We start from the raw sequence: 27,344 nt of genomic DNA, 5'->3' as shown, positions 1-27,344 counted from the left end.
AAGACTCTTGTTGACTTTGCATCAATCGTTTCAACAGCAATGCTGTGGAGGAATGGCCCTCTCGATAGCAGTAGGAAAACTCTAGGACCACCTTCCAGAGTCTCTCCATAAGTAACTAGAACTGTTGTGTATATGAAAGCCCTGAAAACATTGTTATATAATAGTTAAATCCAACCTGTTATTAGTAATGGTCTCCTGTTAGCTCCAGGATGCTTTCTGTAGGTAATTGATGTACTTTATAAAACGTATAACATAACACAACAGATGTCATCAGTGATATCATCAAAGATGTTATTTAAAATGTCATAAATGATGTAATATGTGAGGTTGTAACAGTGCATGACAGAGCCAAAAGGTATAGTTAATTCACTAAACAATAACTGGTGAATTATAGTGACTTTTCTGTGTTTAAATGTAAGTTTTTTTATCTCATTTCAACACCTAACTATAATGTCACTTCAACCTTTGATTTATTTCCGTGAACTTCTGTTTTTGTTTTCATTTTGTAATTGAGCACACTCCTAACTCTCAGCGTGCAACCAGCTTGCACACTGTGTGGCTGTCAACAATGTGTGGCTACAGTTGGCAACAGGGTGTGCCCTCCAGCTAAGTTGTGCACCCCATACTTTTTGTGTGGGCTCATGGGCTACAACCATTTGTTACAGGAGTTTTTTTGCATAGCCAGACGCCTAAATGTATTATTTCAGTCAGTCTTCCCCAACATTTCCCTTTTATTTGTATTTGTTTGTCACCTTGTGTTTATTGAAAAAAAAAAATAAGGCACAATTTTAATTGTTGCATCGCTAGACAGATAGGTCCAAAAGCAACTTGAATAGCCATTTGTCTGTAAAGTTTCATAACAATTAGAGGCAGACTCATATCTGCAAATTAAATGCTAAACATGATGTCAGCCATAGAAAGTATATAATTTCGTCTAGTAGCATACTTTCTCATTAATCAGGAGAGCCTCAAGTAAATCAAAGAACAAACAAACAAAAACATATGTAACTTTCAAAACAAGAAGGATGGTCGTTGAGTGGAGCAGGAGCGGGCCGAGCCGAAAAACGGCCTCTCGTGGTGAATAGCAGTAAAATGTCATCGTTACACCATAGTGCAGGGAGGCAAGTAGCATTTTCAAGTTTGGAAAAAATGCACCGCCAGTATGCCCGGGGGGCATGAAAAGAGCGGCAAGTCTTGTGCAAGTGGACCCCAAATAAAATCAAAGCCTTTCCTGGCCTCCTCCATAATATCTGCCATGCGCTCCATTATAAGAGCTTGCCATAGGCGGGTATGCCATTGGGATACAGAAGGAGACTCTAACTTCTTTCAAGGCTCTTCTAACCCCATTTTGGCTGCCCCCTAAACAGCCACATAATAGATCGATCACCGATTTTTTGGTGTTTAAGGGTTGGAGAACGGAGGCCCAGGAGCACCAGTTCCAGAGAAAAAGGCACTTAGTATCCCAAGATTCCCTTGATTTGGGCGAGGATTTCTGTCCAATACAGTCGGATAGTCAGGCAGTCTGACCATATGTGTTGGAAATACCCTAAGAGGCTGCAACCCCTCCAACAATGGTCTGAGATATTCAGGAAGATTTTCTGACGTTTGGCAGGGTACAGGTGCCAATCATAAAGCACTTTGTAATGTGCTTCACGTAGACCTACTGATTGGTTACATTTTGTTATATCTGTCCACAATATTTGCCATTGGCCATTGGTGAATAGACTCCCTAGAATGCGTTCCCAAAATGTAACATAGTGGGCCGTGGGTGTGTGTGTGGTGAATTGCAATAGTGAATAGAGAAAGGAAATGGATAATTCAGTGTCCCCTACTCTTTCACAAATTGCTCTATGGGGAGAAGCTCCCTAATGGCAGTCTCTCTTATTGGTGCGGTAAGAACCGAATGTTTCAGTTGGTTAAAGTGGTAAATCTCGGTGTGAGGCAGATGAAAATTGCAGCAACAGTTCTCAAAAGTCAGGATATTCTCACCATGAAACATATCAGAGATAGTCAGCCATCCGCCCTCCCTCCATTTATTGAAGGGGCCTTGGTGTAAAGCTGGTCGAAAGGCCTCATTATAGTAGATTGGTGTATAGGGAGAGGGGAATTTCGTTAAACCCATCATGCGGATAACCTTATTTTCAGAGTGGTAGCCATCGGAGCGCTTAAATATCAATTTTTTGGGTGATTACCTTTGGGTTTCCACAAAACATACCAGATTGTCCTCCCCACCACTGCTCTATCCATTTGTAGCCATTGTTTCTCAGAGGCTTTAAGAGAACATTCTGTTATGATTCTCAGTTGAGACGCTCTATAATAGTTTGCAAAGTCTGGCAGAGCTGATCCGCCAGCCCCCCGGGGGCGTGTCTGCAGCTGGTGTGACAGGCAGGCTCTACGGCCTTGCCAGATGAAGTTTGTCACCATGGTATGTGTAGCTGGTAAAAAGCCCCTCTATAATTCAATAGGGAGTGTAAAATGCGAGGTAGTACAATAATTTTGACTGCATGTATGTGCCCTATCCATGTCAAGTACAGTGGGGCCCAATGCTTAAAATCTGCTTTTAATTGTCAGAATAAGGGGGGAGAAATTTCCTTATATAAATCTGCAATTTTGGGGGTAATCTTTATACCGAGATATGTAATTTCCTTGGGATAAAACCACTATGCCCTCCATTTCCACTCGAGGTACAGTTAGATTGAGTAAATAGGATTTATTAAGGTTAACCCTGAACCCTGCCACTGATACAAAGAGTTGAAGTTCAGTTTGTAGGGTTGGAGAGATGTTGTAGGAGTATCGAGGGATAAGAGAATATCGTCAGCGAATAAAGAAATCATGTGCTCAACTGAGCTAAAGGTGAGACCGCAAATAGAGGAGTGTCCCAGTATCCTTGCTGCAAAAGGCTCAATGCTTAAGGTGAACAATAAGGGGAATAAGGGGGATAAGGGACATTCCTGTTGGGAGAGTCTAAAAAGTTCCAAAACCATCCCATTTACTAGAACTCGGGATCCAGGGGAAATGTAATTCGCTCGGATCATATTAATAAAACGTTTGTCGAATCCAAACTTACGTAATGTCTGGAAAAGAAAACTCCAGTCCACTCGGTCACAGACCTTTTCTGCATCCAATGCCAAGAGAATTGTTGGTGTATTCTTTTTTGCCTTTTCAGTTAAGTGTGTTACCCGTCTCAGATTATCATAGATCTGCCTGCCTTTAATAAATCCGGACTGATCCGCATGTATTAATTCCGGCATGAGATCTTCAAGTCTATTGGCCAATATTTTGGTATATAATTTAGCATCTATATTCAGAAAAGCAACTGGCCGATAGGAAGCACATAGTTGTGGGTCTTTTCCGGCTTTCAGGAGAATTGAGATTAGAGCGCCTCCCATAGTTCAAGTCACTGCCTGGGAATCTGCAATATGATTATATAATTCTGTCAGGTGAAGGACAAGCTCCACACTAAAAGTCTTGTAGAAGTGTGCGTTAACTCCGTCTGGATTTGGGGATTTTTGAAGTTTAAGAGTATTTATTGTGTTTTGTACCTCCTCCCTGGTTATAGGGCTATTTAAGGTGTTGTGATAAAATGAAGGGACCTGAGTCAAGGTTATAGCCTCTAGATAGGCCACTTGAGCATCAGTGTCCATGCGATCATGGGATGTTTATAAAATTGTTTAAATGCCTCTACCTTTTTCTCTTCAGTGTGGTGAACAGCCCCAGAGTCCTCTAATTTGGCTTATATACATTTTCTCTTGTTTAACCCTAAATTACCTTGCCAGATGTGTACCTATTTTGTTACCTTGTTCGTATGTGCTTTTCTTTAGGCGAAGAATTGTTAATTCTGCTCTGTTTGGGTATATGGCTCTAGGTTACCTCTCAATGCTGTTACCTTTATCTGGAGAGGAAGAGAGGGCGTGGATTTATGTTCTCTTTCGACTTGTGTCTGTTCCACTTCCAAAGCTAGGCATTCTTTGGTCCTTTGTTGGAGCAAAGTAGACATAAACGATATACATTTACCCCGAATCACTGCTTTAAATGTATCCCAATTTGTAGAATGGGATGTATCCTGATTGTTATTCAATTGGGAATATTCCTGAATCACTTTGTGGACTCATCTCGAAAGAGGTCTCATGGCAGTATAACTGGAAAATACCACTGGCACGCCCTGGGGGTCGAAGGGCACCAGTCCAGCACCACTACCATCGGGGCATGATCTGAGATAGCTATGGGATGAATTGTAGCATGCATTATAGAGATTCGTAACTGTTGGCTAATGAAGACATGGTCTATTCTTGAGTAGGGTCAATGCTTGTGGGAGAAGAAGGTGTAATCCCGCATTGTTGGGTGAAATTCCCTCCAGGCATCCAACAAAACTAACTGACGGAGACAAAATGTAGTTTTTTTTGTGATTGTGCCACCATGTGTCCAGGGTTAGTGAGTACTATCTATGGTGATATCCCAGATCATATTAAGGTCTCCCATCAAAATTATGTCCCTTTCTGCAAATCCCCCCAGTAAGGAGAGGAGAGACAGAAGAAATTCTGACTGGCCCGTGTTTGGTGCATAAAGTGTTACAATAGTGCATAGTCGGCCTTCCAACCTCCCCTTGACCATCATTATCCACCCATCAGATTTGCTGCCCGTGCCTGAAGGTTTAAGGAGGAGAAGTGCTATCCCATTATGTTTAGTAGTGGCTAATGATTTATAGATTAAGGGATACATCTTATGTCGCAGCCTATGGTCCTTGCTATGCTTCTGGTGAGGATCCTGGAGGGCTACAATATGTAGGCACCTATCAGGAATGTACTTTCTTACCTGGTGTTGCTTTGTGAGGGAATTCAAGCCCTTTACATTCCAAGTTAAATTAAGGACCATACGGGAATATAAAATGAAAGGATGTAAAACGTGTCCCTGTCTGGACATCCATAGACCACCAAGCTCCTGTCCCAGTGTCTCCCCTCCAACCCCTCCCACCACCCAATCCCTCCAACCCCCAGCCAGCCACTCAACGATACAAAACATAACAAAAAAAAACAACCAGAATTTAGGGGCATGTACCCCTCATGAACTATCAAGTCAATTGATACAATAAACTAGGCTGGTGTATTGGCACATAACCACCACTATGACCCACAGGTTTTGCATTTTTAGCATATAGTGATGTCCAAGAATATAGTATGGATGAGGCTTCATAGGTAGTGTCGCAGCCACTCACCCCAGGGTAACCATCTGCAAAAAATATATATGTCACGCAGAAGTTAGTGGAACCCCAAAGATTTGCCTAAAGGGAGAGAGAAAACATTGTCCCTACTTTGAGTAGTTCATACATGCTTACTGTGTCACAAGTGTGTTTAGTGAGTTCAAACATCACGAAATCCCAGGAACAGTTCATCTTTTGTTGTCTCGTCGTCTCCTTGCTGAGCACTCCAGACTCCCGCTGATGATTTGGCTGCTTGGGTTGATGGGGATCCTTAAGTACTATCTCTTGCCTCCTGGAGTGATGTTTGGGAAAGCCCCAGCAATGAAGCTGCCTCTTCGTAAGATGTACAATGATGTTGCTTGTTATGAAGTTCGAAGGCTATGCCAAAAGGATAGGTCCAACAGTATTTGACTCGGTCTTTATGGAGTGCCATCGTTACAAGTTTGAATTGCATGCTTCGTGCTAAAGTAGCTGTCGCAATATCATTGTAAAGGGAGCACGTCACTCCTTGAAAAGTCACTGTTTCCTATGTTCGCACCGCTAGGAAGTTCTTTACTTGAGTTTAAAAGAGTAAAATTTTGCAAGTATATCCCTTGGTCTCTTACCATTCCCAAGCGGTTGAGGTCCCACCCGGTGCATTCCCTCCAACTGCACCTCCTGTTCCCCCTCCCCCAGTACATCCAATACCAGACCATCAATAAATGCCTCCAGATCTGGCCCCTTCACTCGATTCCTAGAGAATGCAGGCACAGACAGTACGTTTGTTCTTAATTTGCTTCTCCCCTCTCTGTTTTCAATTTAGAAAGGAGTGATATCCCTATGAAAGTAAAAACTAAGGATCAGTGGAACCATTGATGGTACCAAGAAGTGTGGTTAGAATTCTTCTCAATAAGAAATTCCCATATCCGTTTACTCAGCTATAACGTTGTGGGGTAATATGAGCCAAGATTTGGTCCTATGCATGCCTGTTGTCATTAAGAAACACACACTTGGGCACTCAGATCGTCACGCAGGAGAACTTGTGAGCACACATGGGGCTATAGGACATGTATGGGAAAGTTCACTGTTATAATCAGGTAATGCATGTCTGGATGAATGCGGACACACCAAAGGGTATGTTATAACACCATGAATGTCCACTGGCACTGTAGTCGGCCATTTTGGAGATAAAGCCACTATGGATAGATATTTTTTTCTAGTCAAGCCATTGGTCACAATGTAAATATTTTGTATTTATAGGTACAGTGTAAACGAGGACTATAGCCTCTCCTCTGGAGGTTTTTTAATATCACATATTTGCTGTGTGCCCTGAGGAAGGTGTGTGACCTACTGGTCACATGGCACTGAAACGCCTCTGGATTGGATCTTATTCCTCTTCGTTAGAACTCTCGATATATGATCCTGAGATATTTCACCTTATGACTGAAGAACTGCAACGATGATCAAGTCAAGAATATATTGAAATTTTTTGGATGAATTTCTGTGATTTCTTTGTTCACCATTATCTGGATATCCTAAGTTGTATCATTGGGACGCATGTCTGTAAGGTTACTTTATAGGTTCAGTTGTTTTCATGTGGTGTGGTCTTTGGTTTAGAGAATGGTCCTTTTGTATCTTTTTGCTGTTTTTAGTGAGTGTGATTGAGGTTGTGTGAATGATTCCTTTTAGGTTTGGTTTCTTCCCAGGTTTCACAGACCAATTCATGTCTACATATGTATGCATATGTATGCAGTATTCGAATAATGTATTCCTATATGTAAATAAAATGATATTTTTAGCATCTTTTTGAATGTTTATACTTTGATGACTTTGGCTTGACTTGGAACTATTATCAGATACAGGGATTCCACTTTGTGGAACTATTGGTGGAGGTGGGTTTTTGCTTTTTGTTTCTGTTTTGTTTCCTCCACTCCTTCCTCCAGGCCCTTCAGTCGGATATTCTCTATCCGAGATCTATTTTCTAAATCTTCGCATTTGAGTAGGGCCATCTGTAGTTTCGAATGGAGATGGTCCAAGGCCTGCTTCAGTGGCTGTAGTCGATACTCAATGTCCTGGCATTTCGTTTCCAGATCCATTGCGCGCTGGCCAACTGAGTCAATATCTGTTTGGATGGAGGTCAAACGAGGGTTAATCTACAATTTAAATGAGTCAAAGGAGGCTGCTATATTGGATTTGAGTTCTTCCCTCAATTCAGACTTAAAGTCATGTACTGCGGAAAGGAGGTTCTTTTTGGTAAGAGCCATACTTGCGCCTGTAGGGGAGTTGCCACCAGTTGCCTTTGCCGTCATCTGCCAAGGTCGTAATCAGGCCCAAAGCCTCTTGTCAGAATCAGTGTATGAACAGAGGTCAGGGCCTGCAGCCAGCCCTCTGCACTTTAGGTCCACAGGTGTTTAGGTTCTCCAGTCGCCCTTATGCATCATCTGGAGTTTTCTCTCGATTGAAAAAACACCTCTAGTTCCATCATGAAATATCTAGTTCACAGGGGTAGTTTTGGATACTTGTCAGATGAGAGCTTTTCATCCTTCAAATTGTTTGACCCATATTCTGGAAATTATTGCTTGGTTTTCTGCTTATCCACTCCAAACTGCCAGAATAGTGTACAGACATTTAGGCCTGATAGTTTCTTGTGTGTTTCTCATCTCTTAAACATGGTTACATGATTGATGGAATCAGTTTAATGGGAACATGCAGGATCACATCTCAATGGATCAGTAGACAGTCCTTTCACTATTTTGGTGGAGTCTGCCTGAAAACATGTTTCAAGGTTATTGCTTTTAGCTACCATATCCTGATCCAATGAGAGTAATAGATGCTTTAATGTCAGGGTGAGTGTGGGGCACATTTGGGCAGCTTAACATACAGTGGGACAGAAAACTTGTCAACCTTTTTGAACTTTGGATGATGAGGCTTGTTGTAAATGTCTGTCTTGATAATACCAAGAACAAGCATATACAGGCGCTGACAAAACAGCACTCATGCTAAGACGTATCTGGATAAACAAAGGTACAGTTCTATTCCTCAATGTTAAAAAGCAACAAACCTTTGGAAGAGGGCAATTGGCAAGCAACTTGAACTGTCAGCCGCTCATCTAGTTGAAAGAAGAATCATATGATGGAGCTCAAGTCACCTTGTAACCTTTAAATAAGATTTTCAGTCCTTGGGATGTTTCCGGGCTAGGCCATTTAGCAGTGGTGAGTAACAGGAAGAGTCAACTATTTTGCTCTAGACTGGCGCATCTGAGGGGATTGTTAGTCAATGCTTTTAGCATTCCTTGAAATTACACATTTCCACACATATTGTTGATACAGTTATATGAAAATTAAGCTTAACAGAATCAAGTTGATTCTGATAGTTCTGAATTGGGTGATGAAGTCAAGGTATTCTAAAGTGCTTCTTCCGGCAGTGGACCCACCCTGAAAGCTTCCGGTCAGGGAAGACCTTGTGCCACAATTTAAAATCTGTCAATCTACTTGCATATATATTGAAAGGTTAACTTTAGTTTCATCTAACTCCTCACTTCTTTTAATCATTTTTGTTAGGCATGTTAGTGAGCTCCATCCTTTATAGGGATATGCTTCTGTTTACTGTGTTCTTTAAAGAGGGAGTAATTTTAAAGAAAAAGGGCTGTCTTTTTTTTATATGTCTCATATTATTTATTTTATTCCTTCCACTTGTGCATCTTTCAAAAGAGAAAGAAAATTTGCATCGGCCTGACCCATGTAGAGCACTGAATCATTATATTCACACAACTAAGGGCCTGATTTTGAGTTTGGCGGAGGGTGTTACTCTGTCACAAACGTGACGGATATCCTATACACTGTATTACAGTTCCATTATAGCCTATGGAACTTGTAATACGACGGACGGGATATTTGTCACGTTTGTGACGGAGTAACTCCTCCTCCAAACCCTAAATCAGGCCTTAAGGGCCTAAATTAGAACTTGGCGGTAACAGTCCTGCTGTCCGTTTTCTGACTGAAAACCCGTCTGCTGCCTTGGCGGTCCACCCGCCAGATTTAGATGTTGGCGGTCCAATAGGCGATAGCCTGTATTCGAAATCGGTCTCTGCCAAGAAACTCCACCCACGTTGACGGTGCCATTGGAAATAGTGGCTGCCGGCGCGACTCCAGCCACCATTCCCATTGTGCAGATTTGGATGTATCTTACCGCCAAGCCAAATGTGACAATCGCTGGACTCGAAGGTAGGGAACCCGCATTGCCTGGGTACGTTGGGTGGGCACTACACCTGAGGTCGGGAACACTGCAGGCAAATACATTTCATAGTATTTTCTTTTAATTACTGTGACATGCACATGTGGAAAACATGATTATGTCAGACATGGATGGGGACATGCTGGTACAGGACACATGTCGCACACATACACAACTGTCATTTTTGTGTCAGTATTCATTGCCAAATGAATGCTGGCTCCACAATGACAGGACATTCACTCTTGTCAACTGTGTTCATGTGTGCGCATTGTAAGGGGACCTCTACCTGTGATGTTGTGCTTCCTGTAGTGTATGTGAGCCTGTACGTGTAAGAATGTGTGCAATGCGATTTGTTTTTGTGGTGAAGAGAGATGAAGTAGGTGAAATGGTTGTGTCAGTCTGTGTGCCATGTGCATATGGGTCTGATGTGTGTTAGTGGTGTGTTTTGTTCTTGTGTGTAACATTGAGGTGAGTGTCATTGTGTGGGGGACATTGTCGTGATGTGTGTAGTTTTGCCTCGTGTGAGTGTTTGTGTAGCTGAATGTGTAGTTGTGATGGTTGTTGTGGTTGTGTCATGAGTAGGTGCAGTGTCAACAATGTGTGTATGTTGTGTCACAGATGGATTGCAATATGGGTTTTCGACATGTACGGGTTATGTGGTGTTGTAATGGCAATAGATATAAGTGTATGTGTGGTGTGTTGTGTAGTGTATTGTGCAAGGGAACGCATGTGGCTAAGGTACAGTGTGTGTATGTGAAACTTAACTCTATTCCATAGAACCAGCCATTGTATGATATCCATTGTGTCCAGCGACCGTCTCCCTCTCTCCGTCAGAAATCCGTCTCCAGTACACCGCCTGCAGGACTGTAACATTTAAATGCGGCAGGCAGAACACCGTTGACTTGATGATGTTTTTGGGTCCGCTACAGATTGGCGGTAATACCGCCAATATCTAAATCAGGCCCTATGTCTTTAAGGAATGGTGCTAACCTATTTTGTGTTTTTTCTAGCAAACATAGGGCAACGTGTATCAAAATGCAATTTCTGATGGATACAACTACCTGTGGATTCCTCACCTTATGAATTCGATCCGTGCGCCAGCATCCGATGGAAAGTCTTCTTCCTAGCTGTCTACGTCGACGAGGACGTCATAATGGCACGGCTCCACGTGACTCCGTCTGATGTCAACGTGCCAATAAGAGGTCCTCGTCGGCGTACTGGCGTCAGTTTTTCCTTTTTCCGTGCTTCGACGCCAACGGTTTTTCTTCCTGGCCCGTTGGTAACTGTAACGATTTCTCGAAGTTACAATGTCGCCTCCGAAGAAGTCCGGTTTTAAGCCGTTTAGGGAATGCGGGGGTCGGATGTAAGTGACCGACCCCCATTTGGACTGTATTTGGTATTTAAGCTCCGAACATGATATGGAAGGTTGTGCTTCGTGCCAGAGCATGAATCCGAAAGCTCTGAAAGAACGCGAGGCGAAGCTCTTCTTAGCCAAGGCAAAGAAGAAGGAACGCAAGAAGGTCTCCTCCCATGCTTCTCCCAAAAAACATAAGAAGCGGCGTCATCATGACTCTCGGCGCCGTCATGACCCTCAGCGCCGTTCAGAGCGGAGCCGATCGAGGAGTCGTTTGAGGTCGAGGTCTCGTTCATCACAGCGCCAGAAGACGTGGGAGATGAGTCCTACTGTCACGCCTCCGCCGGAGAGACCGGGGTTGTCACCGGCGCCTTCAGTCTATGAGGTCACTCAAGGTAGTCCTCACTTTTCACTGGCGCCGAGGGATCCTGATGTTCACCAGACATCTGCACAGCAGTACCCAGCTTTCCCGACTCCAGGGACGGATCCGGCTTCATTTTTGAATGCGATGTATGCTGTTTTTCAATCCATGGCCCCTGCTGGTGCACCGGCGGGTCCCACGGGGCCATTGGCATTCAATTTGGGCTCGCCGGCGTCGTACAGGGCTGCTCCATTCATGCCCTTCTGCCCTACAGAGTCTGGTGGTCCGGCGCCGGGAGTTTCCCCTGGCAGGAGTCCTTCGCCTGGGACCGTGGATCCGTCGGCTTCTCATCCGACTCCTTCTCCGCGCCATCCGGCGTCATTGATGGCCTCATCCAGACCGGCTCCATCTCCTTCCGTTCATTCGGCTTCGAGGAGGTCATCTGCCGACTTCGGGCCGGCGCCGGCTCCGACGCCGGTTGAATCTAGGAGCCTTCCTGAACCGGTTCGGGGTCTGAGGTCGTCGGCGTCGATGGAGTCCTTGTCGACGCTGGCTCTGGAAACTCATCTTAGATCTCGAAGGAAGGCGTTGAGGCTTCTGGAGGAAGAGGAATACAGAAGGCTTGAGGAAGGTGAGATAGAGCCTTCTGATGACTTCCAGGGGCTTGCCACTGCAAGTGGTTTGGATACTTCCCCGGAGTGGGACATTGCTTCTCCGGGGGAGTTTACTGAGGAAGCTGCCTCCTTCCATGCTGTGGTGAGGAAGGCACCTGATTACCTGGATTTGCCTTTGTCCACAGCAGAAGTAAAGACTAACCTGCTCACAGAGGTTCTTCATCCATCTTCCTCCAGTGCTGACCCTTTGCTGCCTTTTAATGAGGCTTTGACGGAGCCTATTTTAGACCTATGGAAAAAGCCGGTGACATCTCCTGCTGTAAACAGGGCAGTGGCGAGGAGGCATAGAAGTGCCCCAGGAGATCCAGTTTTTCTGTCTCGTCAACCGACTCCGGAGATCTTGGTGGTTCAGGCATCATGTTCTGCAAAGTCTGCCCCCGGTACATTCCCAGGTGTTCCGACGGACAGAGAATCCAAGAGGATGGAGCAGTCCTCGAAGAACATTTTCTCCTCCTGCAGCATGGCCCTAAATGCTACCAATTCCACCTGTGTGCTAGGCAGATATATCCATGCCCTAATGGACTCTGCTAAGGAGATGGCAAAAGATCTGCCACAGGAAATGCAAAAATCTTTTGGGTCCCTTTTCTTGGATGCACAAGCTGCTGCACAGCAGATTATACAATCTGGCCTGGATACCACAGATTCTATTGCCAGGGCCATGGGAACATCGGTGGCTACGAGAAGGCATGCCTGGTTAAGGTCTTCGGGTTTCTCATCAGATGTACAATCCACTTTAATGGACCTTCCGTTTGATGGGGAAAAGTTGTTTGGGGACAAGGCAGACTCTGCCCTTGAACGGTTTAAGGACTGTCGGGCTACAGCTAAGTCCCTGGGTTTGCAGGCCCCTTCTACTACACCGTACAGACCTTTACATAGGTTTTGAGGATTTGTTAGAGGCTCTGCCTTTCGAAGGTCTCAATCTTATGCCCAGCAACCTGCCAATCTGCCATATCGTGCCTTCAGAGGGCGGGGTAGGGGTAGGGCTAGAGGTCCAGCCCAGCAGCTCTCTTCTTCTTCATCCTCCTCTGGTGGACAACAGCAGAAGCAGCCCTAGTTTTCCCCACTTTATCAGTCATACTCGTGATAGATAGTAAATAATCATGTGTTTTTTTGCAACTCCGATTTACGTATCCTTTAGTAAAAAGCAGAGCGAGTATTGGGGAGTGGTGGTTAGCTTTGCTTAAGATTGAGTCTTTTTCTACAGAAATGGAGGTCAATTACAACAGACTCGTGGTTGCTAGGAATTGTGGAAAAGGGCTATGCTCTCCCCTTTCAGGAGTTTCCTCCTCCCTTTCCCCCCCCCGTCCCTCCTTTTGTTCAGAAGACCATCTTCTGTTGTTGCAACAGGAGGTTGTCACCATGTTGGCAAAGGGCGCTATAGAGTTGGTGCCGTTGCAGGAAAGGGGTCAGGGGTATTATTCAAGATATTTCCTGATTCCCAAAGTGGACGGTCGGTTGCAGCCGATCCTAGACTTGAGGATTTTGAATTTGTTCCTCAAGCAGGAAAAATTCTAAATGCTGACCCTAGCGCAGGTGCTATTGGCGTTGAACGAAGGAGACTGGATGGTGTCTGTCGACTTGCAGGACGCGTACTTTCATGTTCCCATAATCAAGTCGCACAGGAAGTATCTCCGTTTTGTGGTCAGATCGCAACATTACCAGTTTGCGGTCCTTCCGTTTGGACTTACTTCAGCACCCCGGGTCTTCACAAAGGTGATGGCAGTTGTTGCAGCACATCTCAGAAAGAGGGAGGTAGTGGTTTTTCCCTACCTGGACGATTGGTTGATCAAAGCCAAGTCTCCAGAGATTGTGTTGTCTCATCTGCGAATGACAACACAGTTGTTGTTCGATCTGGGTTTTTCGGTGAACGTACCCAAATCTCACCTGGAGCCCTCTCAACGCCTCCTGTTCATAGGGGCAGTACTGGACACGACAAAGTTTCGGGCCTACCCCCCGCCTCAGCGGGTACGGGACATTCAGGCGCTGATTCCTTTGTTTCAAAGTGGAGTGGCAGTTCCAGTCCTCAAGGTCTTAGGCCTGCTAGGTCTGTTTGCTTCTTGCATTCTGTTGGTCACTCATGCTCGCTGGCATATGAGGGCTCTTCAGTGGTGCCTCCGCAGACAGTGGTTCCAGCTCAAGGGGGATCTCAGGGTTTCAATAAAGATCTCCAAGGACGCTGTAGCGGATCTTCTTTGGTGGGCAGAGGACGGCAACCTTTCCCAAGGAAAACCGTTTTCACTGCCTCCTCCAGTGGCCACTGTGATTTCGGATGCTTCCACTCTAGGGTGGGGAGCTCATCTGGGGGACCTGGAGATCAAGGGTCGTTGTTCTCCAGCGGAACAGATGTTGCATATCAATCTGTTGGAATTGCGGGCGGTACGTTTGGCGCTCAAGGCCTTCCTCCCTTCCCTTCGCGGTCAGTCAGTTCAGATCCTGACGGACAACACTACCGCGATGTGGTATATAAACAAGCAGGGAGGAGTGGGGTTGTATCTTCTTTGCCGAGAAGCCCTCCGACTCTGGTCCTGGGCTCAGGACCATCAGATTTGCTTGATGGCAAATCATTTGGCCGGAGTGTTGAATGTACGTGCGGACGTTCTCAGTCGTCACTTCTCATTAGATCACGAGTGGCGTCTCCATCCGGATCTAGTCCTCCACATCTTCGAGATGTGGGGTACTCCTCAGGTGGATTTATTTGCCACTCGGGAGAACGCGTATTGCCCGTTATTCGGCAGCCTCCAGTATCCGATGCAAGGGGCGTTGGGGGACGCGTTTCAGATGTCCTGGAGCGGCCAGTTGCTTTACGCGTTTCCCCCCATACCCTTGGTTCCTCAGGTTTTGAGGAAGGTTCGTCAAGACCGGGCCCAAGTCATATTGGTGGCACCGGACTGGTCGAGAAGGGTATGGTATACAGACCTACTTCAACTCTCTCAGTGCCCTCCGCTCCGTCTCCCGCTCAGGGCAGATCTCCTCTCTCAATCGTAGGGGCAGGTTTTACACCCCCACCTCCAGAGCCTGCACCTTCATGCCTGGAGATTGAACGGGGCAACCTGAGTTCCTTTTCTCTCCCACCGGATGTAGTGGATGTCATACTATCGTCCAGGCGACACTCTACTAAATCTATTTATGCCGGAAGGTGGGCAAAATTTGTGGTGTGGTGTGGAGAGAACCAAAAAGATCCTTTAAAGGCCCATCTTTCAGATGTACTTTTGTTTGTTCTTAGTTTGGCGAAGAAAGGCTGTGCTATAGCTACAGTTAAGGGTTATTTGGCAGCTCTGTCTGCGTTTCTTTGCCTTCCGGACCAGCCATCTTTATTCAAGTCTCTGATTGTACATAGGTTCCTTAAGGGTTTGGTGAATAGCTTTCCTCCTACTCCTTTTCACATGCCTCAGTGGGACTTAAATCTTGTTTTAACATTCTTAATGGGTTCGCCTTTTGAGCCCATGCATTCATGTCCATTGAGATATTTAGCCTTCAAGACTGTTTTCTTAATCGCAATTACTTCTGCCAGGAGGATTGGAGAGCTTCAGGCACTTTCCGTTAAGCTTCCTTTCACCATGTTTTTCCCTGATAAAGTGGTTCTAAAAACCAGGGCGGCTTTTCTACCGAAAGTTGTCACCCCTTTTCATATAGGGCAAAATATCACTCTTCCTGCGTTTTACCCTCCTCCACACCCGTCTAAAGAAGAAGAGAGACTCCATAGGTTGGACCCTAAGAGGGCCCTCAGTTTTTACCTCGAAAGGACTAAGGACTTTTGTTTAGATGAGCAACTGTTTGTTGGATATGCTGGTCAGCAAAAGGGCAGAGCGGTTCAGAAAAGGACACTCTCCAGGTGGGTCATCTTGTGTATCAAGATCTGTTACTCTTTGGCAAAAAAGGTCCCTCCTGAAGGTATCAGAGCCCACTCTACTAGAGCTAAATCTGCATCCTCTGCTCTGGCGAGGGGAGTTCCATTAATAGATATATGTAAAGCGGCAACTTGGGCGTCCCTCCATACTTTTGTGAAACATTACTGTTTAGACTCTGAGATGAGGAGGGACGGTCATTTTGCTCGCTCGGTATTGCAAGATTTCTTAGTGTAATCAGGCGGGCACCCACCACCGAGTGCGATACTGCTTGGGACTCTATTCATAAGGTGAGGAAGTTGTATCCATCAGAAGAACAAGTTACTTACCTTTGGTAACGCTTTTTCTGGTGGATACACTAACTACCTGTGGATTCCTCACGGTCGCTCCCGCCTCCCCGTTGCCTGCCTGATTACACAGTTATCTTGCAGTCTTTGGTTTAATATTTCTTCTTATATTTATATATTTATATGTATATATATATATATATGCGTGTATATATATGTATATAGTGATATTTCTCTGTATATTTTTGTATATTCGTGTATTTAAGCTCTCAACAAGAATGGATGGTTTAAATGGACAAGGTTTTTGTGTGCATATATCTTTCTATATTATTTATCATTTTTCATGGTCGGTTTACTCCTGTTTGCTTTAAGAGCACGAAAAAAAATGATTTGAAACTGACGTCAGTACGCCGACGAGGACCTCTTATTGGTCACGATGACGTCAGACGGAGTCACGTGGAGCCGTGCCATTATGACGTCCTCGTCGACGTAGACAGCTAGGAAGAAGACTTTCCGTCGGATGCTGGCGCAAGGATCGAATTCATAAGGTGAGGAATCCACAGGTAGTTAGTGTATCCACCAGAAAAAGCGTTACCGAAGGTAAGTAACTTGTTCTTTGCCTTGCCTGATTAGCGACTCCATAGAAATCGCTATTTAAGAAATGCAAAATGATAATATGAAATTATAGATTTCCTAATAGCGATTTCTACAGAGTAGGAGTCACTATTAGGAAATCGCAGTCAGGAAACCCCAGGGCATTTGTTCCAATGGGCCAGTTTAGCCTTTCCAAAAAAGTGATTTCCTATTTTGGAAATGCAAACCAAGGATGGCTATGGGCAAAAGGCCCCCGTGATGCACCCCAAAAATAGTGGTGCGCATGTAGAGCACACATATGCCCTAGGGACATGTGTGTGCTCTATTGCACTATAAAAATCACCTTTGGGTGTTTTTTTTAATTGCACATGGTTACCATTGATTTGGGGTCGATGGTAATTGCATTTCCTAAATGCCCAATTCACATTTAGGGAATGCGTTGTACATATGAATAGGAATCGCAAGTAGGTAATCCCTATTTGCAGTTTCCTATTTAGGGAATCACAAATTGTGAATTCTACTGTGTAGAAATCGCAGTTTGTGACCACTTACAGGGCTTTGTACATCTCAAAAGCCCATTTAGCATTTCTTAACAGCTCGAAATAGCGATTCGAACCTTTAAGAAATGTTAAATAGCTTTGTACATCTGGCCCTCAGAGTAAAGCAGTTAAGAAACTAATGATACCCATATGGATTACTTTAACATCACAAGTAAGCACAGAAGTGGTTCAGAACTTCTAACCTTTTACATGGTGTGTTGTTACAGGATATTTGTGATGCAGCTAGATGGTCTTCAATCTATTCATTTTTTAAACATTACAGTATAACGCATAAGGAGGAATATCAGTCTTTTTTGTTAAAGCAGTCCTTTACTCCTTTCTTCTTGATTGTTGGATGTCTCCACGTCTCGACTCATCAGCATACTATTGCTTTGGGAACTTCACTTAAAGAATCTGCAGGAGAAAGTATACTTTAGAATCACAAGCTGCTTACATTTATTTGGTAACCACCTAGCTGTGGGATAGCAGTGCTCCTACAGATCAAGAATTTATGTTTTATTTTACATTTTTCTTTGATTCCATCCACACATATGAGGGGCTACGAAAATATGGATGGAACTGACATTGCTTGAGCTTAGGAGTACTATATGTTTGGATCATGTTGTTTCTGGCATGACACCGTTTGTGATACCTTCGGGCCAGTGCTTGCATGCACACACACACACACACACCCTTTTACACACACACACACACACACACACACACACATACATTCCCTTTGTGCTTTTGATTGTCCTTTTGAGGTGTCTGTATCCCACCATTAACTTTGCGTTTTTGTCCTCTGTGTCTCATAGATCTCTCTCTCATTTCTGTGCCTGGGCTGCTATTCTCCCACTATTCACCTTTGAGGTGTCCTTTTTTGGCCGGTCACCATATGTGTGCTTTTGAGGTCTCGGCCCCTTCCTGTTCTCTTCCACTCATGCATATCTATCTCTCTTTTTTCATTGTTTTTTCTCCTCTCTTTTTCTTCATTTACTGTTTTTCCTCTCTGCCCCAGAGCTCTCTCTAGCATGAATCGTGCTAGGATATTAGTCTCTGCTCCTTTAAGGGAGCCAATGCCAATATCATAGCACTCCAGCACCTTTGGTATGCCCAGACTGTGCGCATTCTGATGGTGCTGGGCAGGGGGGGCCCCCAGCACTGTCTTTCTGCTAGCCTTTTCATGGTGGGCCCTCCTCCATGAAAAGGCTGGCGGAAAGTGGAATTGTATGCAGCCAGGCAACGCTGAGTTGAGCGCCCACAGGACTGGTTACAAGCCCGACAGCTGTCACCCCTTCAGGATCTATGATCCTGGAGGGGCATGGGGGTCTTTAAGCAGGTCCGACGCCAATGTTGTAATTGGGCAGTTGGACTCCCTGTAGCGTCAATGCGAGTGTGGTGGTCCTTAGACTGCCACACTCGCAATGAGGCCCTTAATTAGGTCATTCTGGAATAGTATGCATAGAAATAATGTAGAGACACTGGTTTTCTGGATTCTAGTATTATGGGATTACAATATAAAAATGAAACACAAGCAAAACTGTGCTAATGCATTATTGCATCTGGTTATGTGGGTTGAAAACTGCTATATTAAAGCTAGAGATATATGTTTATTGTTCATAATGGAAGTTGGAATTGTGAGGATCCCGGGGCATAACGAAAATGATTGTGTGGGCCGAACCAGCTACTAGCGAAACAAGTTTGGTGGGAAAACTGGTGCTTCATGGGAACGGATAATAAGGTTATAAAGGGAACATTGTGGGGGATTAGTATACCCAGCATATTTTTACCATAGTAGAACATTATAGAACTGCTAATTTTGTCATGATGAGATGTTCTTGCACTGGTGGTGTATGCATAGCGAGGGACTGTGGATTAAATGTGTGCTTGCTACTGCGTTTTGGGAACCTGTAATGTGGGCTGCCAGAAGATTATGGAAAGGTCAATGTTGCAATAGCGTGGTAAAATATTACTGAAGCAATTGAAAGTCAATCAAATTTCAGATTTGGGAAGAATGTTTTGTTTGTTTCATTTTTAGGTGAACTGCCATATGAACATAAGATTGTAATAGCAGGAAATCATGAATTGACCTTTGATCAAGAATTTATGGCCGATTTAATCAAACAAGACTTCTACTATTTTCCTTCTATGTGTAAATTAAAGCCCGAGAATTATGAAAATGTGCAGTCTCTTCTTACTAACTGCATTTATCTTCAAGATTCTGAAGTGACTGTGAGGGGATTCAAGATTTATGGATCTCCGTGGTAAGTCTTTCCCAAAATGAATTGTAATTTTATCTCCTAAGTTTAATTAATATGTTTTTTACTTGCTGAAATACAAGTTTCGTCTACTAGTTTAATTAGAGAAATAGTTATTTTGTATGGCCAAACTCCTGTATAGCAGATTAAGTATGTACAGTAATAGCATCAATATTTAGGAGCTGTGTATATTCAAGTTACTAATACGGTGTTATATATTTATATTTTTACACAGACAGTGAATATGTTATTTTAGCTATCATGTGGAAAGAAAGAATGTATTTTATGTTAAATTGGGTCTCACATATTCAGGAATTTGTTGGATAATTATTTTATTTGCTTGCATCAGCAACATGTGTGTCTTAATGATGTTTTTGTAACACTGAACTAGACGCTCAGCTTAAATGGTACTTCAAGAGCAACACAGTTAGCAAAGAAGCACTGGCAAAGCCAATATTTCTGATGGATACAACTACCTGTGGATTCCTCACCTAATGAATACTCCCATGGCGCCAGCATTCGACGGAAATCTTCTTACTAGTCTCTGCACGTCGACGAGGACGTCACTCTAGCCCACGCGATGCCGTCTGACGTCATACAGGCAATAAGAGGTCCTCGACGACGTGCGGACGTCAGTTCCCTTTTTTCCGTGCATTCGAAACGGTTATCTTCGAGGGAGCAACTGTTACTTTTTTGGTTACAGTGTATTTTTGCTGCGTAGTCTTTCGCTGTGGAAATAATGTCGCAGAGAAAGTCTGGATTTAAGCCTTGTCGTGAGTGTGGAGGCAAAATGTCGGTGACGGATCCTCATTCCGATTGCCTTTGGTGTTTGAGCTCCGACCACGACGTCTCGACTTGTGATTCATGCCAGCACATGAATCCGAAGGCCCTCAAGGAACGTGAGGCGAAGCTGTTTATGGCTAAATCGAAGGAGAAGCATCACAAGAAGTCTTCTTCTCCAAGACATCGGCGTCATCGAGACTCCCGGCGCCGTAGAGAATCTCGGCGTCATTCGAAGGAGACTCGTTCCAGGTCTTCGGATTGGCGCCGAAGGACATGGGAGATCAGTCCCACGGTTACGCCGCATCCTTCGACGCCGTTGCCCTCTCCGGCATCTCCAACTTCACCTGGACAGGCGTCGGTGATTGAGGTATTGGAGCCTCAGGTATTTTCTCCGGCGCAGACGCCGAGGCCGGCGTCGGGGTCGCCTCCGAGACAGGCACCTCAGTATCCGGCTTTTCCCACCCCTGGAGCCGATAGTTCCGCATTCTTGAATGCGATGTATGCCATCTTCCAACAGATGGCTCCAGGGGGTGCTCCGGCTGGGCCTTTGGCCTTTTCTTTGGGTGATCCTGCGCCTCTTCGGCCGGCACCCTTTATGCCCTTTCTCCCTTTTGGGAACGTGGGCTCGGCGCCAGTGTCGGCGCCGGTGGCCGCTCCGGTGGCTTCAGAAGGATTGGCCCCGGGGATTTCCATCCCGTCGACGTCGAAGTCGGGATTTCGGCCTGTGACTCCGGTGGGTCCATCTGCTTCAGCTGCTCTTTTGTCGGCGCCGAAGTTACCTGTGGCGCCGGACGCGGCGTCGGTGGCTTCTGAAGATCGGCGCCGATCTTCGACTTCGGCGGAGGCATTGTTGACTCCGCGTATTGAACAGCGACTTCATTCCAGGAGACGTGCTCTCCGTGTATTAGAAGAGCAGGAGTACCAACGAGCCCTGGAGGAAGGAGAGCTAGAGGACTCGGGTGATGGGCTGCGTGGACTGGAGTCGGCCAGTGGGCTGGACACTTCCCCTGAGTGGGATCTTTCGTCCCCGGGGGAATATACTGAGGAGGCTGCTTCCTTTCATGCAGTGGTACGGAAGGCAGCTAGTTTTTTGGACCTGCCTTTGCCGGTGGTGGAGGCTAAACAAAACCTTTTAACAGAGGTGCTACATCCGGCCTCAGCTGCGGCGGAGCCTCTGTTGCCATTTAATGACGCTCTGCTGGATCCGGTGATAGAGGTGTGGAAGAGGCCGGCATCTTCCCCAGCAGTTCACAGAGCCGTGGCCAGGAGGTATCGGGCGGCTCCGACTGACCCTGGGTTTCTATCTAGGCACCCTACGCCGGAGAGCTTGGTGGTGCAGGCCTCCTGTTCATCCAAGTCAGCGCCTGGTTCTTTCCCGACGGTGCCTGGGGACAGAGATTCAAAGAAGCTAGAGGCGCAGTCGAAGAAGATTTTTTCGTCCTGCAGTCTGGCGTTAAAAGCCACCAATGCAACCTGTATCCTGGGGAGGTATATTCATGCTCTGATGGATGACATTTCCTCATCGTTTACAGAGCTTCCCCAGGGTCTTTTGGATCTTGTCTCAAATGCTCAGGCTGCTGCGACCCAGATTATCCAGACGGGACTGGATACCACTGACTCGGTAGCCAGAGCAATGGGCACAACTGTGGTGGCAAGGAGACAGGCCTGGCTCCGTAACTCGGGCTTTTCTGCAGATGTACAGTCCACATTGTTGGATCTCCCGTTTGATGGGGACAAGCTGTTTGGAGCCAAGGCTGATTCGGCCTTGGAACGTTTTAAGGAAAGCAGGGCCACGGCTAAGTCGTTAGGGCTCCAAGCTCCTTCTTCCACGGCCTCTTCCAGATTTTTCAGGAGGTTTCGTGGATTTGGGCGTGGCTCTTCCTCCTCTTCCTTTCGGGGAAGATATCAGCAACCTGCCTCTTCCCATCCCTATAGATCTTTCAGGGGGAGAGGTAGGGTCCGCACCAGAGGAGCCTCTCAGCAGCACTCTGCCTCTTCCTCATCCTCTGGCGGGGTGCAGCAGGGGAAGCAGCCTTAGGCTTCCACCATTTCCCACTCACTCCTCTCCTGTAGGGGGAAGATTACAGCATTTTCTCACCAAATGGAAGACTGTTACAACGGACACTTGGGTTCTCAGTATTGTGGGAAAAGGCTACACCCTTCCCTTTCGGGAGTTCCCGCCCCTCATCCCGCCCCGCCCTTCTTATTGTTCAGAAGAACACCTCCTGTTGCTAGAACAGGAGGTACAAGCCCTCCTTTCCAAGGGCGCGGTGGAGTTGGTCCCAGAGCAGGAAAGGGGTCGAGGATGTTACTCAAGGTATTTCCTGATTCCCAAGAAGGATGGTCGTTTGAGACCAATTCTGGACCTGAGGATCTTGAATTGGTTCCTCAAGCAGGAAAAATTCAAGATGCTGACCCTAGCACAGGTGCTTTTGGCGTTGAACAAGGAAGACTGGATGGTGTCTGTCGACTTGCAGGATGCTTACTTTCATATCCCGATACTCAAGTCACACAGGAAGTATCTCCGGTTTGTGGTGGGATCGCAACACTATCAGTTTGCGGTCCTTCCGTTCGGTCTTACTTCAGCACCTCGAGTCTTCACGAAGGTGATGTCGGTGGTTGCGGCAGAACTCAGAAGGAAGGGGATAGCAGTATTCCCTTATTTGGACGACTGGTTGATCAAAGCCAAGTCCCCGGAGCTTGTGTCGCATCATCTGCAGTCAACAACCCAGTTGTTGTTCGACCTGGGTTTTTCGGTGAACGAGCCCAAATCTCACCTAGAGCCCTCTCAGCGCCTCCTGTTCATAGGGGCAGTACTGGATACAACATTGGGTCGGGCCTTTCCTCCGCCTCAGCGGATTCAAGATATTCAGGATTTGGTTCCAATGTTTCAAAATGGAGCGGTAGTTCCAGTTCTCAAGGTCCTTCGTCTGCTCGGTCTTTTTGCCTCCTGCATTCTGTTGGTCACGCATGCTCGCTGGCACATGAGGGCTCTTCAGTGGTGCCTCCGAAGGCAGTGGTCTCAACACAAAGGGGATCTAGAGAGTACTGTCAAGATCTCCAGAGATGCTGCTGTGGATTTGAAGTGGTGGATTGCAAGCAACAATCTTTCACAAGGAAAGCCGTTCCAGCAGTCGCCACCAGTGGCCACAGTCATAACGGATGCTTCCACTGTAGGGTGGGGAGCTCATCTGGGGGATCTGGAGATCAAAGGTCTTTGGTCTCCAGAGGAACAGATGTTTCACATCAATCTGTTAGAGTTACGGGCTGTACGTCTGGCTCTCAAGGCCTTCCTCCCTTCCCTTCGTGGTCAGTCGGTACAGGTCCTAACGGACAATACTACCACGATGTGGTACATAAACAAGCAGGGAGGAGTGGGGTCGTACCTTCTCTGCAGAGAAGCTCTTCGACTATAGTCCTGGGCAAAGGACCATCAGATTTGCTTGATAGCAAACCATCTGGCCGGAGTCTTGAACGTGCGTGCGGACAGTCTCAGTCGCCATTTCTCGGCAGACCACGAGTGGCGTCTCCATCCAGATCAAGTCCGTTTAATCTTCCAGAGGTGGGGGTTTCCTCGGGTAGATCTGTTTGCCACTCGAGAGAACGCGCATTGTCCGTTGTTCTGCAGCCTCCAGTATCCGATGCAGGGAGCGTTGGGGGACGCGTTTCAAATAACCTGGTGCGGCCAGTTGCTTTACGCGTTTCCTCCCATACCCTTGATTCCTCGAGTATTGAGGAAGATTCGCCAGGACCGGGCTCTAGTCATTCTAATAGCTCCGGATTGGCCAAGGAGGGTATGGTACTCCGACCTTCTCCAACTCTCAATGTGCCCTCCGCTCCGTCTCCCTTTCAGGGCAGACCTCCTCTCGCAGTCGCAGGGGCAGGTTCTACACCCCAACCTCCAGAGTCTGCACCTACATGCCTGGAGATTGAACGGGGCAACCTGAGTTCCTTCTCTCTCCCGCCTGAGGTAGTGGATGTTATATTAGCGGCCAGGCGACACTCCACTAAATCTATCTACGCTAATAGATGGTCTAAATTTGTTGCGTGGTGTGGAGAGAGGCAGATTGATCCTTTGCATTCTCATCTATCGAACGTTTTGTCTTTTGCTCTGTCTCTAGCGCAGAAAGATTGTGCAGTGGCTACCATTAAGGGTTATTTATCGGCCTTGTCAGCCTTCATATGTCTTCCAGACCAACCATCTTTATTTAAATCCCCTATTGTTATCAGATTCCTGAAAGGTCTTCTAAATAAATATCCTCCAAAGCCATTCGTTATGCCGCAATGGGATTTGTCCTTGGTCCTGACTTTCCTTATGGGGTCCCCTTTTGAACCTATGCATTCTTGACCCTTAAGGTATTTGGTTTTAAAAACAGTCTTCCTGATAGCTATAACATCAGCAAGGAGAGTGAGTGAGTTGCAGGCCTTATCAGTAAAGCCCCCTTATACAACTTTTTATGGGGATAAGGTGGTGTTGAGGACCAAGGCTGCTTTCCTCCCGAAGGTTGTTTCACCCTTCCATTTGGCTCAGGCAATTACTTTGTCCACGTTCTATCCTCCGCCTCATCCTTCCAAAGAGGAAGAAAGACTGCACCGTCTGGACCCAAAGAGAGCGTTGAGCTTCTTTATTGATAGAACAAAGGATTTCAGGCTGGAGGATCAGCTGTTTATTGGATACGTGGGCAAGAGGAGAGGAAAGGCAGTCCACAAGAGAACACTATCCAGGTGGGTTGTTCTTTGCATTAAAATCTGTTACTCTTTGGCAAAGAAGGATCCTCCTGAGGGCATTAGAGCTCATTCCACCAGAGCTAAGTCGGCCACTTCGGCCTTGGCCAGAGGTGTTCCTGTGGTCGACATCTGCAAGGCCGCAACTTGGTCGTCCCTTCACACTTTTGCAAAACATTACTGTTTGGATTCTGAGGTTAGAAGGGACGGCCATTTTGCACGGTCAGTGCTGCAGGATTTCTTGGTTTGACCATTTAGGCACCCACCGCCGGGCGTGGTACTGCTTTGGGACTCTATTCATTAGGTGAGGAATCCACAGGTAGTTGTATCCATCAGAAGAACGAGTTACTTACCTTCGGTAACGACTTTTCTGGTGGATACATTAGCTACCTGTGGATTCCTCACGGTCCCACCCGCCTCCCCGTTGCCTTTCTGGTCTTACCAAGTAATCCTTGAGTACGCTCCTCTTGGTCTTTGAGGGTGCAATGGAGGTTGTATATAATATATTTATATATATGTATAATATGTATATATCTTTGTGTATATACTTGATGTGTATATATATTTTAAAAAGAGAGAGTTATATATATATATAAAAGATTTACAGTTATTCATGCAATGTTGTGTATTTTTACAATGTAATGGGATGTTGCCTTGCTCTTTCATTGCATTGCCTGGTTGTTCTCATGCACGTAAAAAATGATTGGTACTGACGTCCGCACGTCGTCGAGGACCTCTTATTGCCTGTATGACGTCAGACGGCGTTGCGTGGGCTAGAGTGACGTCCTCGTCGACGTGCAGAGACTAGTAAGAAGATTTCCGTCGAATGCTGGCGCCATGGGAGTATTCATTAGGTGAGGAATCCACAGGTAGCTAATGTATCCACCAGAAAAGTCGTTACCGAAGGTAAGTAACTCGTTCGTCTCGCCAATGTGAAAGCTGTTGGCTTTGCCAATGTCTTTTAGGCATGTTGTATAGTAGTGTGGCTATACAGCGTGGCTAAAAGTAAAGTTAGAAAAATGATACAGCCAACACATTTATTTCTTACTTTACTTTTAGCCATGCTGTGCAGCCTGCTGATGTACAACATGGCTAAAAGACATTGGCAAAATCAATAGCTTTCACAAGAGCGAGATCTGTTGGCTTTGCCAATGCGTGTTATTGTCTCCATTTACCCCTAATCAAGTTTATTGCGGCCTTTGCTGCCACTAACAAGTGGGACTGCTTTCTCATGCTTATCCCAGTCTGAGTCCCCCAAGTATGCAATTCACATGCATCTTATTTAATTTTTGAATCACATATGATCTCTTCTGATTGCTTGTTTTAATTGAGAACTTAGGGCCTGATTTAGGGTTTGGCAAACAGGTTACTCCGTTACAAACGTGATGGATATACTGTCCGTCATATTATGATTTCCGTAGGATATAATGGAATCATAATAGGGCGGATGGGATGTCCGTCACGTTAGTGACAGAGTAACTCTATCCGCCAAACTCTAAATCAGGCCCTTAGTGACTAGTGTTTCAGCACTAGCACTCTTGGTATGACAAGTTTCTTTTGGTTTCAAAAATATCTTTATAATTGTTTCTCTCCTGAGATTTTTTTAACTTCTAATGAGGCATTGTTTCTTATTGTACTGTGGGGCCATGCCAATATCTTAATTATTTGGAGACTACATAATACTACATTGTTTTAGTGATTTTGTTTTCTTGATATGTTTACGGTAATTTTTGAAGGACATATAAAAAACATATTGAAATTCCTTTTGATGAAAGAACACTAAACATCACTGTACCTTTATTTCACATGCCACAACATAAGTCTTGGACTTCACCTTCTTCATCGGTCGATGAGACAAGGGAGTGTTGTGCATCGAGGCCTGGTTCCGCAGTAGAGCTTGTGCCTGAGCCGCCTCCGCACCTCCTCGAGTTTCTGGGAGGCGGAGCAACCACCACCTTACTTAATGAGGCCATGGGCTTCGTATTTGGGAGGCCCGTTCCCTCCAACGTGCCTTCATGTCCCGAGGGTTCGAAGGAGGCCCCTTCTGCTTCAACTCCGATGGCTCAAGCCTAGGCACCAGTAGGATCCAATCTCAGATCTGGACCGATGCGATCATGCCAATTCGACTTTCCCCGGCACCAGTCCCGATGTCAATGCTCCCTGCACCGCCTGCATCTACTGGGGGAGCCTCCCCAGTCCTCATCCCCGACTGTGACAAGATGCCGGAAGGGCATCGACCGAAGCCACCTATAAGTCTGACTGGAGCCATACCTTCCAGGCCGGAGCCTCAGCCCTATTTCTATGGGCTAGGACTCGGGGAGGATTGGCAGAGGACACTGCACCCTGAGGAGTAGCAGCATTATGAATACCCTATCTTAGACTGGGTTGAGGATCTGGCTTAAGCCAGTAGGCTGGCTACTTCTCCAGGTACTGGTATGCTTTCTTTCTATACCATGTGTTAGAAATGGGGTATTTGGTTGACAGTCAGGTTACCCCCTGTTCAATCAAGGACCCT

At 45.9% G+C, this 27,344-nt stretch overlaps 1 protein-coding gene across 1 annotated transcript in view; it reads left to right on the top strand.

Moving 5' to 3' along the window:
* Nucleotides 1-27,344, top strand: part of MPPED1 (metallophosphoesterase domain containing 1) — a 716,237-nt gene that overhangs the window by 402,548 nt on the left and 286,345 nt on the right. Inside the window, exon 4 of the mRNA XM_069230050.1 lies at nucleotides 19,102-19,327. Within this exon, the coding sequence (XP_069086151.1) occupies nucleotides 19,102-19,327 (226 nt within the window). The remainder of the gene's footprint in view (nucleotides 1-19,101; nucleotides 19,328-27,344) is intronic.

The sequence above is a fragment of the Pleurodeles waltl genome, chromosome 4_1 (genome assembly GCF_031143425.1).
Source record: "Pleurodeles waltl isolate 20211129_DDA chromosome 4_1, aPleWal1.hap1.20221129, whole genome shotgun sequence".
NCBI lineage: Eukaryota > Metazoa > Chordata > Amphibia > Caudata > Salamandridae > Pleurodeles > Pleurodeles waltl.
The sequence above is the reverse complement of the archived record's forward strand: the minus strand, read 5'-3'. Positions and strand labels throughout refer to the sequence as shown.